General features: G+C 38.7%; 1 protein-coding gene across 2 annotated transcripts in view; it reads right to left on the bottom strand.

Moving 5' to 3' along the window:
* Positions 1 to 802: 802 nt before the first annotated feature.
* The window catches only part of LOC124722971, a 339,558-nt gene continuing 324,329 nt past the window's right edge, over positions 803 to 16,031 (bottom strand). For both annotated transcript variants that reach the window (XM_047248138.1, XM_047248139.1), the window contains exons 7-8: positions 13,643 to 13,811; positions 803 to 1,159 (exon numbers count right to left, since the gene is read on the bottom strand). In XM_047248138.1, coding sequence (XP_047104094.1) covers positions 853 to 1,159; positions 13,643 to 13,811 — 476 coding nt within the window. In that variant the 3' untranslated portion in view covers positions 803 to 852. The remainder of the gene's footprint in view (positions 1,160 to 13,642; positions 13,812 to 16,031) is intronic.

The raw sequence follows: 16,031 nt of genomic DNA, 5'->3' as shown, positions 1-16,031 counted from the left end.
GCAATTAATATATTTCTGTTTTTATTATAATATGATTGATTTTGAGTTTTATAGGCTTATATACATCAAAGTGATGTGTAGTGTGTGTATCTGAGCACTTTGTGAGTGGTATTGTATGTATCATTTGAAACTGAATGTTACAAGAGGACAATTGATGATAGCAAGCCATGGTCCTAAGATAAACATACCAGACATTGATTTGATCTATATGTATCTATTACATCTAAAGATGAGGCTAGAAGCCTTGAAGCTGATCATGTTATAATAAAATTGATGATCATTTAATTGCAGTCTGAGGTAAATTCATTCTTACTCCAGTTCAACATATCATTTGTTTCAAAATGGTTTCCTGAGTTTTTTGATAAAAGTGATGTAATAGTCCCAGATCAAATGCCCCAGGAGGATTAACGATGAGGATGCTGACCAGTCTGGATATGGTTTTTAGGTGGTTTCCCACATTCCCTTAGGCGAATACCAGGCTGGTACCCAACTCCAGCCTCAGTTACACAATTTGCTAACATTTAGAAAACTATCACTCACTTTCACATGAATAATGCTGCATGTAGACAGTTGAGGTACACATATTCCATCCCTAAAGGGTGACAGGGTGGCAAAAGGAAGGGTATCTGGACACCTCTTACATTCACCATGTCAAATCTGTAAATAACCATGCCAACCCTGTGCCATTGTGGAACAGAGGCGCCAAAAGAAGAAGGGAAAAAGAGAAACATTGATGAAAATAATACTGGAAATTTTATAAAATGGTTTTATTAAATGATTATTCCTTGTTGTTTGTCTTAATATAATGTCAAATCTGTATAAATATTGAACTGGTGTTAATCTTTTAATAGTCTATGATTCAGCATCATGTGCTATTAATGTTACAGTGCTTGCAGTTGATGAAACTTTTTGTCTTCTGTTAATTTCCACATCATGAGATATAGTATTTTTTTGAGGTGCTTCTGCATGAATACTTTTCTTAACATCACAAATATATTTATAACAAAAAGATGAAAACCATTTTTCAGTAACTGTCTTCACTGCATGTCTAAAATTATTTCCAGACATGCAGTAAACAAAAAAGTTTATTGCAAAATTACATGAATATATAAAAAAGAAAAGACCACGTAGCCATTTCAGCAGCAGGGACTGCTTCTTCCTGAAAAGAGAAAACATTTACATTTAGTGTTATACAGTTTCACAGGATTTTTTGTACATCAGTCATGAAACCACTGAATGGTTATCAAGGAAGGAGGAAAACAACACAGACACAATTAGACCATTTTAGCCAATCAGAATGTTGTGATACAACATGGAATACATCCATAATACTTTTTAATTCCTTCAAGATTTTTATAGCATTTCTCATGCATTAAACTGCTTGTTTGAACCAGTGAATATTGTGGCAATTTTGCACAGAACCCCAGATTACCATTCTAAAACTGACTACAGATGTTCAGTATCATTCCTTTCACACAGTTGGGCAGGACCAGGTACACAGCGCAAGTTTACACACATCTCTCTCAAATTAAATCCAGACACATCTATTAATGCAACTTTGCCTGACTAATGCTTCCCTTGTTTGAGACCAACATCTGAGCCGTAGTAAGCATTTGATCAATTAAGACACTGATATAGATTTTAATTATATTATATTGTATACAGTAACAGTAAAACCAATGAAGTATAATAAGTCTGCAGTTCATACCTTCACAGAACTACACCTACACTCAACGATTTAAAGTAAATAACCTGATACACGAGTTTCTTTGGGCATCCTCTCATCTTGTTGTTCAGAATACTGCGAATGATGATACCTCATTCTTTATCACAATTTTCTCAGCATCTTTTGATTTATAATGAATGACCATGGCATCAGTTACATTATGCTAATGTCCTCTTGGCAATGATCCTTAGTTTAGATATCAGTAAACAGTTTTGGAGAATCAGTTTATATAATTCATATTGGACTGTGACTGCAGAAACAGAGTGTTCAGCATGTTATATGAGTTTTGGTATCGCATACATCATAATGCCTACATCATAATTTGGGGATATCTTCTTTAGATAACTTGTTCTGGGGACTTTTTTTGTCCATTATTTTTATTTGATACTGATGTCTCACGACAATGGTGCCATCATCTTTGAAATTGTTCTCAGGACATCCAACATACTGACAGTGTAAGAGTGTCCTCTCAACTTACATAATGGGTAGGACTGGCATAATGCCAAAGTGACCTAACTGGCTGCTGGGGGTGACAAGCTGAGAAGAGTGCCAGAGGAGCACAAGTGCAACATGTGGGTGCAGGGTGTATCATAATTAGTAACAAAAACTGACATGGATTAAAGTACTCAATATGGAAGCAAAATTTCCTTACACATTGCATTGCAAATGACCCATTTGTGAGATCATTGTGAATGTGTGGTTATGAGTTGCTGCTGACTTCAACATCAAATACCACCTAGTTAGTATAACTTATTTGAAATGTAAACTTTTTGATCAGGTCCCTATCTAACTGGGCTCTTATTTTACTCAATACCCTTAACAATTAATATAATACTGCTTGGGCATAGAACATCTTATAATTTAGATACACTTGTACTTGCTAAAGAAAGACTTCATATGCTGTCCTTGGATTTGGATCCAATGCTGCAGCCATCTCTGCAGTGAGTTACAAGTTCTTTCAAAGATCTTTAGATCATCCATTAAACTTGACAGCACAGTACTATTTTCTTCTCCAGTTCTTCAATTTTATCAATGAAACTGTTGTGCACTTCAATTTTGACATGACCCTGGACAAAAAAATTAGAGAACTGAGATCAAGTGATGCTTGAGGCTAAGGCACAGCACCTGCTGCCCTACCCATCTCAGTGCATGGTGACATGACAGATGTTGTCCTACATTTGCAGAAGAATGTGCTTTTCCCACATCATGCATGTACCTCACTACCAAATTATGGACCACAGGTGAGATTTGAGACCAGTTAGTTGAGAACTTGTTTTTTTAATTTTTATTTTATACATCTAGTTATGTAGGACCAAAGTGAGGAGCAAATCTCCATGGTCATGGAATGAGTCTGCACATGTAATTAATATCAGAAATGTTAATAAGACTAACAAGAGTCCTATGTTGATGACAAGCTTATAATCAAGAATTTAACACAGGTGTGAACCATGAGGAAATTCTTCTGTTTAGACTTGAAAGTGGAAGGATTACTTTTTAGAGTTTTTAATACTTGTGGTAGCTAATTGAAAATAGATGCAGCAGAATACTGCATGCCTTTCTATACAAGAGTCAGAGAGATGCAACGCAAATGTGGAGTGGATCCTAGTGTTAAATGATTGAAAGTGACCAGTTCTTGGAAAAAAGCTCATATTGTTACCAACAAATGACATTTGAAAACTACACTGAGCGCCAAAGAAACTGGTATAGGCATGCTTATTCAAATATGTAAACAGACAGAATACGGCGCTGCAGTTGGCAAGACCTATATAAGACAACAAGTGTCTGGTGCAGTTGTTAGATTGGTTACTGCTGCTACAATGGCAGCTTATCAAGATTTAAGTGATTATAAAGGTGGTGTTATAGTCGGCGAACTAGCGACGGGAGACAGCATCTCTGAGGTAGCGATGAAGTGGGGACTTTCCCATACAACTATTTCATGAGTGCGCCGTGAATATCAGGAACCCGGTAAAACATCAAATCTCTGACATCACTGTGGTCAGAAAAAGATCCTGCAAGAATGAGACCAACGACAACTGAAGAGAATCGTTCGAGGTGACAGTAGTGCAATCCTTCCACAAATTGCCGCAGATTTCAGTGCTGGGCCATCAACAAGTGTCAGTGTGCAAACCATTCAACGAAACATCATCGATATGGGTTTTAGGAGCCAAAGGCCCACTCATGTACCCTTGATTAGTGCACAACACAAAGATTTACACTTCACCTGGGCCCATCAACATGAACATTGGACTTTTGATGACTGGAAACATGTTGCCTGGTCAGACAAGTCTTGTTCCAAATTGTATTGAGCAGATGGATGTGTATCGATATGGAGACAACCTCATGAATCCATTGACCCAGCATGTCAGCAGGGGAACATTCAAGCTGATGAAGGCTCTGTAATGGTGTGGGTCATGTGCAGTTGGACTGATATGGGACCTGTGATACTTCTAGATACGACTCTGATAGATGACACGTATGTAAGCATCCTGTCTGATCACCTGCATCCATTCTTGTCCATTGTGCATTCCGACGGACTTGGGCAATTCCAGCAGGACAATGTGACATCCCACACATCCACAATTGCTACAGAGTGGCTCCAGGAACACTCTTATGAATTTAAACACTTCTGCTGGCCACCAAACTCCCCAGACATGAACATTATTGAGCATATCTGGGATGCCTTGCAATGTGCTGTTCAGAAGAGATCTCCACCCTCTCATTTTCTTATGGATTTATGGACAGCCCTGCAGGATTCATGGTGTCAGTTCCCTCCAGCACTACTTCAGACATTAATCGAGCTCATGCCATGTCACATTGTGGCACTTCTGCATGCTCGTGGGGGTCCTACACAATATTAGGCAGGTGTTCCAGTTTCTTTGGCTCTTCAGTGTATATATTGAGAGGCCAATATCATAATTTCCAGACTCTGGAACAGGAACTGACAAAGCAATTTATAAACCTTCACCACAAATTGCTTGAACTGCCCATTTCTGAGCCAGAAATACTCTTTGTAAATGGGAAGAGTTAGCTCAGAACATAATGCCATATGTTATAAGTTTATGAGAATAAGAAAAGTAGACTAATTTTCATATTTGACAGTCAGTTATTGCTAATGCTGTTCTAATTGTAAACATAGCAGTATTCAGTTTTTGAACAAAATCACGACCATGGGCTTTCCATGGCAGCTTACCATCTGTTGGAATACCTACAAATCTGAATTGTTCATACTCACTACTAGTCATCTGCCGATTCTCTTTAATGAAAATTTCTGTTTCAGTTGAATTATGTGTTACAAACTGTAAAAACAGAGTCTTACTGTGATTTAGCATCAACTTATTTTCTACAAGTCACGAACTTATGACTTGCACTGCACAGTTCAATACATTGCCTATGTTGCAATCAACATCTTTCCCCACCGATCTAATATCATCAATTTTAGAATAGCCTGTCACATGCCACCTCATAGCCATTCTCACTACTGTGGGAAATGAGCTTTTGCTGTCTGTTCTTAAAGTACAGGATGAAGAGATTGTGAGCTGCCCTTCTTATTCCATAATGGTTTAACTTCTGTGGTGATATCTTACAGTCAACACAAACAAACACCTTAGCTAAATACGAAATGCCTAATCTTTACAATGTTTTTGTTCAATCCGCCAGTTCCTCACAGAGAAAAGAGAATATAGCATTTTCGGTAGTGAAATCACTTCTAAAACCAAACTGTATGTTTCACAGCAAATTTTGTAAATTTAAATGATCAGCTACACTTATATATACAACGATGGCATAAAAATAGATCTAAAATTGTATACATTATACCTTTTTTCTTTTTTATAAAGAAGTTTTACAACTGAGTACTTTAAACATTCAGGGAACTGTCCATTCCTAAAGGAAAAAATTACAAATGTGGCTAAGCACAGTGTTAATGTATAGAGCACAGTTCTTTAATATCCTGATATATATGCCATCCTATCAAAGAGAGTTACTAGTGTCCAGCAATTTAATTATTGACTCAGTCTCCCCCTTGTCAGTATCATGAAGGTGTATTTCAGATAGCAGTTTTGAAAGCCAATTTCTAAGAGTGTTACATGATCCCCTGTAGAAATTGAGTTTTCCTTTACTTCACCTGCTATGTTCAAAAATTTATTTTAAGTACTGTACATATATCTGATTTATCAGTAAAAAAAAGCATTTCTGCTGCATATAAACTTTATATCCTCAACCTTGTTCTGTTAACGAGACACTTCCTTCATGATTGACCATATGGTTCTTAATTTTATCCTCAGAATTAGCAATTATATTTGTGTACCACATACATTTGGCTTCCTAATGACATTTTTAATCACCTTAGAACACTGTTTGTAATAGCCCACAGCAGTTCAGTTGTGATTATCCCCAATTCTAACATTTTGATACAATTCCCATTTTGTCTACATGACACCCTTATCCCATTAGTCAGCTATTCAGGTTGCCTGTTAAGAGATAGTACCCTGTTCAAAATGTTCTAATAGGAAGCAAGTTTCAAAGCACATGAGTAATGTGTTGAGGGAAGCAATGTATTTATTGTCTATGTTATCAGCACAATGAACATCCTGTCACTCTTGTTCTTTAATGAGGTTTAAAAAATCTCAGTTGCCACTGGATTAACACATCTAAATGTTTTTTTTAAAATTATATTTAACTTGTGAGTGCACAAATTATTTTAGTGTTAAAATTTGTCCATCATGATCTGAAAGGCCACTTACCCTTTCACTAATGGAACACTTCTCTAGTAATGAAGAATAAATAAAAATTTAGTTTATAGATGTGCTACAGCTCCCCTCTATGCTGCATGAAAAAAAAAGTCTGAATCAGATAATATGAATGTAGCAGATGTTCTAACAGTCTTTTCCTTGTACAGTCACTTATAAAATTAATATTAAAGTAACTACATACAACTAATTTCTGTTACTTTCTATTCAGTGAACCAAGAACCCTCCCTAGTTTAAACAAAAACATTCTGAAATCAATAGTAGAGGACCTAAAGGTAACGAAAATTAAGGGTTAAGTTTCACTAAGTTCAACTGCTTCTGTATAATGTTCAATGTCCTATTCAGTGCAGTGCCTTGATACATCAACAGAGGTAACTGGAATATTTTTTTCATGTTCATGGTCACTACTGACTTTGCAAATAACTCCTTGAAAAGGAACTAACTAATTTGCACTGGTATAGGAAGCCGCTGAATTTTCACACTGTTTAAGTTCTGCTCTGATATACCAATAATGTCAGATTCAAGCTCTATAAGCAGTTAACTAATTTTACCTGTAATATCCATAACACAGGGCTGCTACAAACAACACATGCATTTTCAGATCTCCATATTTTCCAAGGTATTATGTGTACAAACATGACTGATACAAGAATAAAACCATAAATTCATTACATTTGCATTTTGCATTCTACAATGTTCCTCTCGGATCACATGAAACATGCTTAAGCAGTATCAGGTTTTGTCCGTATCTGATGTAATAACATTCTTCAACAGTCATTGCAGCAGCCTTGATACTTTCTCTGAGCTGCTTCAGTGTTCTTGGCAGTGGGGGTACATAAATACGGTCCTTAATGTACCCTTAAGGGATGGGGTGACCTGGAGGTCCAAGAGAACGCAACAACATTGTCTGCATCACTACGCCGAATGTGGCAATGCAATGTTTATTGTTTATGTTGAGACAAACACTGATGCTCCAATGAGAGGGTGCCCCCTCTTGTTAGAAGATGAATTTTTCAGAATCAGCAGTCAGTAGTGGAAATAACCATAAATGCAATGTATTGGTGCTCTTCACATCCTCCTCCCAGATGAAAAATTGCCCACACTGCTTTGTCTGCGACATTGCACAGAAAATATTAACCTTCAGTGAATCTCATTCATGCACAACAATTTCATGAGAATTTTCAGTGCCCACACACTCACATTGTGATGATTAACATTACTGGATAAATGGTAGGTTGGTCTGTTCATGAATAACAGCTTGGAGGTGAAATTTTCATCCAAAAATGCTTCCAACATTGTGATGCAAAATTGAAGGCAGCAGTCATAATGTCCTGGTTTTAATTGTTGCATGAGCTGTGGACAGTGTGGTTCGAAATGTAACTGCCATCACAAAATCATCCATGCAGTTTGCCATGACATTCCAAGTTTGTGGCTTGTGCAGACCACTTTTTTTTCTTTTTGACTGTGTAAAGACTTCTCCTCAATCTCTCCACAGCTGCATCTGGCACACTTAGTCAGCTGGTACTTTTCTGTTTATAGAGACAACCAGTGTCTCTTAATAGTCAGTATCAATGCACACTGCTCTGTTTACAGGGTGTTTTTTCCATAATTCCTTCTGAATGCACACTGCACTGTTGCAACAGGTAAATAACTCACATATTTCAATAGACATGAACTCTTTTCTTGTTTTGTCACCATTCTGTCAAGGCACTACACTTGTAACACCAACTGGTAGGTACAATGCAAACTTTTGGAAGTTTATTGTTCCATTCATGCATCAATCATATTTCTAGATGTAATACTTCATGAAACCTGGAATTCTGAGAATGAATGAATAATTTATAGTAGCCCTACATTTTGCAATGGAATTTCCAGGATGGAATAACAACTATATGAAAAGGATAGACTGCTACTCACCACAGAAACGAAGCATTAAATTGTGGATAGACACAGTGAAAAAGACTGCTAAAATATAGTTAAAATATTTGGACTTTTGGACACAGTCCTTTTTGTGAAGTGGAAAAACACACACACACACACACACATTCATACAAGCACAATACACACACATGGCCAATGTCTCTGAACACTCGGGCCATGTGTGTGTGATTTGCACTTGTGTGAATGTGTGTACATTTTCTACTTTGAAAAAAGGACTTTGCTGGGAAGCTCAAATATTTTAGCTATGCTTTAGCAGTCTTTCACTGTACCTGTCTGCAACTGATTGCCTCCTCTACGTGATGAGTAGCAGTATATCATTTCCCTATCATTGAAACCCATTATATTTTGGTGCTATATGCTAATTCCTTCATTGCTTTGATATTGACCTTTTTTGGAAGGTAGAGAGAGACTTCTCTTAAGGAGGAATACCTATGAGCCAATTTCAACCAGAAAGAAATGCAGCTTCAACACCAATTACTGGAGGAGTTTTTTCATGAGTAATCCCAACAGCCCCCCCCCCCCCCCCCCTGCATTCTCACCTATAAAATTTGTCATTTCCTTCCCATACTTATTGACATGCAGACCATTCCTAGTGAAAGACAATCTATTGATAGACTCATCTGGCACTACTGCAACGTACCCTCCAACATTACTGCCTTCTCAACCCCCATGTTAATAGTCCTAACAGCTGTAACAAGATGAGGTATTATGATTCTGAAACAGCTGCACAAGGTGGACATTTGTGCCACCAGTTTGAATAGCTATCCTTTTTAAGGTCATCATCTATGTCATACTACCTCTCCCTATCAAGCCTATTCTTGTCTCCACACAATTACTGTCTGACACTCTTTTGCAAAATTCCTGTGTTATCAATAAGTTTCAAATATATTTGTCCTAACACGGGAAATACTGAAGTCAGTGGTGGCTTGTAACCAAATACTCATAATTATCTCACAAACAGCTCATTTGTGGGGTCATGTTTGCTGGAATGTTTTTATTTTTATTACTGTATACACTGACATGTATCAGTTTTCAGTATTAATTGTGACCATCCTGTATATTTAATAACTTTTTTACTATAATGTTTATAGATACATAAATAATAAATCTTGTGTGCTTCACAGCTTGGCACAACACCATTTCTGTAATGAGCATGCCACTTTATATTAGTGTTGTCACCATAACTGAACCCAGGTCCACTACATGAAAAAATGATAATGCTACCATTCAGCAGCTATTTGGTGGGGAGGGATGGGATGAGGAGAGATTGTTATATTTAAGATGTAAGCAAAATGAGTGAAAGTTCAAGGAAAGCAGCTAACATATGGGGAAAGGGGAGGGTGACACCAAATGACACATTAGGCAATAAGGGACCTGCCTGCCTCCTCCTCTTTTTCAACCTTTCCCAAGATATCCTTCTTAAGATGTGTTTCTACAGCACTGGGATTGGAGGGCTTTGCTATTTTCTCAAGGCAAGTAATCACCAGCTTTTATGTCTCTTTTGTTAGTGCTGCTGTGGTCTTCAGTCCAAGGTGTGGTTTAATGCAGCTCTCCATGTCAGTACATCTTGTGCAAACCTTTTCATCTCTCCATAGCGACTGGAACTTACATCCACTTCAACTTACTTACTGCAGGAAAGCATTGGTTTTCCTCTACAACACCCCAGCACCACCACCATCACCACAGACACAGCCCAATATAAAACTGACTCTTTCTTGATGCATCAGGACATATCATATCAACCAATACCTTCTATTAGTCAAGTTTTCCATGAATTTCTTTCCTTGTCAATTGCTGTTCAAAAACTCTTCATCAGCTATACAGTGTACCATCTAATCCTCAGTATTCTACCATAGAGTAAAATTTCAGAAAGTTCTGTTTTCTTTTTGTCTGTACTGTTTATCAATCACATTTAACTTCTGTACAAGGCTTCAATCCAGAAAAATACTGTAAGAAATGGCTTCCAAACACTTAAATTTACATTAGATGCTAAAATGTTTCATTGTTTCAGAAATATCTTTCTTGCTACTGCCAGTCTTCATTTCATTTGCTTCCTACATTATACATTGTCAGTTACTTTGCCGCACAAATAACCAACCTCATCTACTACTATTACTGCCTCATTTCCAAATCTAATTCCATCAGCATGATCTGATGTAGAATGAGGTGACAAAAGTCATTTACCTCTCAACCTTGACAATGCAGTGGCTGATGGCCTTCACTTAACAACCACAAGCAGCAGTGTTTCCATAAAATTGTGAGTGCTAACAGACAAGCAACATTACATGAAATAACCACAGAAATCAATGTGGGACATATGATGAACACATCCAGCAGGACAATGTGGTGAAATTTGCATTAATGGGCTATGGCAGCAGACAATGACACGAGTGCCTTTGTTAACATCACCAGCAGTGGCTGGGCTCATGATCATATCAGTTGAACCCTGGATGACCAAACAACTGTGGCGTGGTCAGATAAGTCCTGATTTCAACAGGTAAGAGCAATGGTAGGGTTTGAGTGTGCCGCAGACCCCAAGAAGCCACGGACCAAAGTTGTCAACAAGGCACAGTGGAAGCTGGTGGTTGTTGCATAATGATTTTGGCTGTGTTTACGTGGAATATACTGGGCCCTCTGGTCCAACTGAACTGATTATTGACTGTAAATGGTTATGTTCAGCAACTTGGAGACCATTTGCAGCCATTAAAGGACTTCCTGTCCCCAAACATTGATGAAATTTTTATGGATGACAGTGTACCATGTCACCAGGCAACAATTGCTCACAATTGGTTTGAAGATCATTCTGGACAATTCAAGCAAATGACCTGGCTTCTTTGATTATCTGATATGAATGCCATTGAACAAAATTTATGGGACATAATTGAGGGGTCAGTCTGCGCACAACACCCTGCACTGGCAACACTTTTGCAATTATGAATAGCTACAGAGGCAGCATGACTCGATGTTTTTTCACGGGACTTCCAACAGCTTGTTGATTCTGTGCCACATCAAGTTGCTGCACTACACCAGGCAAAAGGAGGTCTTGACTCTTTCCACATCCCAGAGACTCCTCTCCAAGGGATCCGTGGAAAACGATTAAAAAAAAAAAATGGGGTTATACCACGACTTTTGTTACCTCAGTGTAACTGATAATTGATCTACACTCCTGGAAATGGAAAAAAGAACACATTGACACCGGTGTGTCAGACCCACCATACTTGCTCCGGACACTGCGAGAGGGCTGTACAAGCAATGATCACACGCACGGCACAGCGGACACACCAGGGACCGCGGTGTTGGCCGTCGAATGGCGCTAGCTGCGCAGCATTTGTGCACCGCCGCCGTCAGTGTCAGCCAGTTTGCCGTGGCATACGGAGCTCCATCGCAGTCTTTAACACTGGTAGCATGCCGCGACAGCGTGGACGTGAACCGTATGTGCAGTTGACGGACTTTGAGCGAGGGCGTATAGTGGGCATGCGGGAGGCCGGGTGGACGTACCGCCGAATTGCTCAACACGTGGGGCGTGAGGTCTCCACAGTACATCGATGTTGTCGCCAGTGGTCGGCGGAAGGTGCACGTGCCCGTCGACCTGGGACCGGACCGCAGCGACGCACGGATGCACGCCAAGACCGTAGGATACTACGCAGTGCCGTAGGGGACCGCACCGCCACTTCCCAGCAAATTAGGGACACTGTTGCTCCTGGGGTATCGGCGAGGACCATTCGAAACCGTCTCCATGAAGCTGGGCTACGGTCCCGCACACCGTTAGGCCGTCTTCCGCTCACGCCCCAACATCGTGCAGCCCGCCTCCAGTAGTGTCGCGACAGGCGTGAATGGAGGGACGAATGGAGACGTGTCGTCTTCAGCGATGAGAGTCGCTTCTGCCTTGGTGCCAATGATGGTCGTATGCGTGTTTGGCGCCGTGCAGGTGAGCGCCACAATCAGGACTGCATACGACCGAGGCACACGGGGCCAACACCCGGCATCATGGTGTGGGGAGCGATCTCCTACACTGGCCGTACACCACTGGTGATCATTGAGGGGACACTGAATAGTGCACGGTACACCCAAACCGTCATCGAACCCATCGTTCTACCATTCCTAGACCGGCAAGGGAACTTGCTGTTCCAACAGGACAATGCACGTCCGCATGTATCCCGTGCCACCCAACGTGCTCTACAAGGTGTAAGTCAACTACCCTGGCCAGCAAGATCTCCGGATCTGTCCCCCATTGAGCATGTTTGGGACTGGATGAAGCGTCGTCTCACGCGGTCTGCACGTCCAGCACGAACGCTGGTCCAACTGAGGCGCCAGGTGGAAATGGCATGGCAAGCCGTTCCACAGGACTACATCCAGCATCTCTACGATCGTCTCCATGGGAGAATAGCAGCCTGCACTGCTGCGAAAGGTGGATATACACTGTACTAGTGTCGACATTGTGCATGCTCTGTTGCCTGTGTCTATGTGCCTGTGGTTCTGTCAGTGTGATCACGTGATGTATCTGACCCCAGGAATGTGTCAATAAAGTTTCCCCTTCCTGGGACAATGAATTCACGGTGTTCTTATTTCAATTTCCAGGAGTGTATATTGCATTACCCTTGTTTTAGTTTTGATGATGCACACTTTATAACCTCTTTTCTAGATGGTATTGATTCTGTTCAACTGATCTTCGAAGAGGTCACCATCTCTGACAGAATTACAATGTTATCAGCAAGCCTTAAAGCTTTCATTTCTTCTCTCTGAACATAAATTACCTTTCAAAATTTCTCCATGACTTCCTTTACAGATTCCTCAATTACAGACTGAATAACATCAGGGATAGGCTACAATCTTATCTTGTTTCTGTTCCATGTCTTTCTAGTCCTATAACTGCAGTCTGGTATCTGTACAAGTTGTAGATATTCTTTGGCTCCCCGTATTTCATCTTTGGTACCATCAGAACTTCAAAGGGTGTGTTTCAGTCAACATCTTCAAAAGCTTACCTAAAATCTACAAATGGTATTAATGTGGATATCCCTTTGTTTTGGTCTAAGTCTCTTTATTAATAAGTAATGCATAACTTAACAGAATATCTCCATGCTGTCACAACAAAAAGCAAACTTAGCATAAGAATAGGCAATGTTGCCCCAACACAACATGCTGTTATTCATAATATGGATGTTTTCAGTATTTTGATAACCATACATATTTAAAAAACAGATAAGGAGCTAAACATTTACTACTGTACCATTTTATGTATTCCACTGTGTAGCTTTGTGATGGTCTGTGCACTCTCCAGTAGAGATCAATACTGCCAACTATTCCAATTGGCAACAGAAGTACAACATAAACTGTAGAAACCATTATCAGTAGCTTTGTAAGTTTACATGTATCTGGACCTGGACTGTAATTTGTTTCTGAAACAAATTATCTTCATTTAATTTATAGTTTCATTAGTAAAGTCAAAGACCTTATACTATAGCATGCTTAGTAAGCTTCTTTTATTTTATTTTATTTTATTTGGTATGCATATTCCATGGATCTGTACATGCGAGTGATTTGCCTGGATATGGAACATGTCAATACAATTGTACAAATACAATTAATGCTACAGAATAGAAATATAATACAATGATATGGATATTAATAAGTATCATTTTTTCTCATTTACAAGCTGTCATTTAAGTAGTATAGCAGTTCACTCTGTAACATTATAACTATAACATTAACACCAACACTATATCATTAACATAATATTGTATCATCCATCTAATAACTAAGAGACTAAAAACATCTATTATTAAGGGAGCATATTATTTCTGGAAAATAATTCATCTAAGGAGTACAGTGAATGGTCAAGCAGGTATTTTTTTAATGTAGGTACCTTTGAACAGTGTTTCATTTTATCTTGTACATTGAATATAATTTTGCAATGTATTAAAAGTCTTTATATCAGCATACTTTACTCCCTTCTGTACAAGTGATAAATTTTTTAGTTCAACATGTAGATCATCTTTACCTCTAGTATTGTAGTTATGGTATGAACAATCTGTTTCATACTGAGCATAGTCTTTATTAACAACATTCATCAGAGAGTATATGTACTGACATGTTGTAGCCAGTATACCTAACTGTGTGAAAAGTTTTCTACATGAGGTTTGTGGAGGAACCCTGATTTTAAAATGCTGATGTCCCCAAAATGAGTAAGGATTCTTAAAGCAAAAGTTGCTGATGAAAACCTTTTTAGAGTATGGGACACATGCTGTTCCCAGTTGAGCCTACTGTCAATGTGAATCCCTAGGAATTTAGTGGAGTGCACCTGTTCTAGTTCCTGGTTGTCATGAGCAATTACTGTATTTTCTGGAGTTTTATTTTTGTGTGGAACTGTATAAAATTATTTTTTTTAATATTAACTGAAAGAGAATTAATTGAAAACCAAGCTGTAACTTCTCTGAGTATATCATTAACATCAGTGTCCAGATCAGCAGTAGACTTACCATCTACTAAAATGCTTGTATCATCAGCAAACATTGTGAATTCACGTTTTTTACTAATGGACAGGGGTAAATCATTAACATATATTAAAAACAGCAAGGGTCCAAGGACAGATCTTTGGGGAACTCCCTGCTGTATTTTGCCCCATTCAGAATCCACTAGATTAGAAGATCCTTTGTTGCAGCCATTTAGAACCTCCTTTTGTTTCCTGTCTTCAAGATATGATTTTAGCCAGTTATCTATAGGTCCATTGATTCCATAATGATAGGCCTTCTCCAAGAGTATCTTGCGGTTTACTCAATCAAAGGCCTTGGAAAGATCACAGAAAACACTAACTGGTGACTTCTTACTATTAATAGACTCCAAGACATCATTTGTGAGTGAGTATATGGCATGCTCTGTGGAAATCCCTTTTTGAAAGCCAAACTGTCTATCGTTAATAATATTAAGTTTATTAAGATGTGCCGCAATCCTGTTATACACTGCCTTTTCAAGAAACTTTGAAAACGTTGTTAAGAGAGAGGCAGGGTAATAATTTTTGATATCTGCAGCATCGCCAGCCTTGAAAAGAGGCCTCACAATGGCATATTTCATTCTCTCTGGAACAACTCCCTCATAAAGAGACGGGTTGCAAATGTGAGCAAGTACTACACTTACATAATTCTGCAGGCCTTCAACAGTTTACTAGAGATTTTATCTACACCTGAAGATCCTTTACATTTCAACGAGTGAATTATTTTTTTAATTTCATTAACAGTTATGGGTGGTACATTTATATCATTAAAACTTTGTGGGAGGTTAAATTTCAGAATATCTGCAGCTTCCCTTAGATCACCATTGCAACCTATTTTAGAAGTGACAGAAATTGGTTGTTAAATGTGTCTGCTATCTGTTTACTATCAGTTATTTCCAAATCATTGATTTTTAGGACAGCAGTTTTTACGTTGTCAGATAGTGCAGTACCTGTTTCCCTCTTTATTACATTCCAAATCGTTCTGATTTTATTATTTGAACAATTAATTTCAGATTCTATGCACATGCCGGGTGATTAAAAAGTCAGTATAAATTTGAAAACTGAATAAATCACGAAATAATGTAGATAGGTACAAACTGACACACATGCTTGGAATGACATGGGGTTT

The sequence above is a fragment of the Schistocerca piceifrons genome, chromosome X (genome assembly GCF_021461385.2).
Source record: "Schistocerca piceifrons isolate TAMUIC-IGC-003096 chromosome X, iqSchPice1.1, whole genome shotgun sequence".
NCBI classification, from domain to species: Eukaryota; Metazoa; Arthropoda; class Insecta; order Orthoptera; family Acrididae; genus Schistocerca; species Schistocerca piceifrons.
This window is presented reverse-complemented; position numbering and strand designations above follow the sequence as displayed.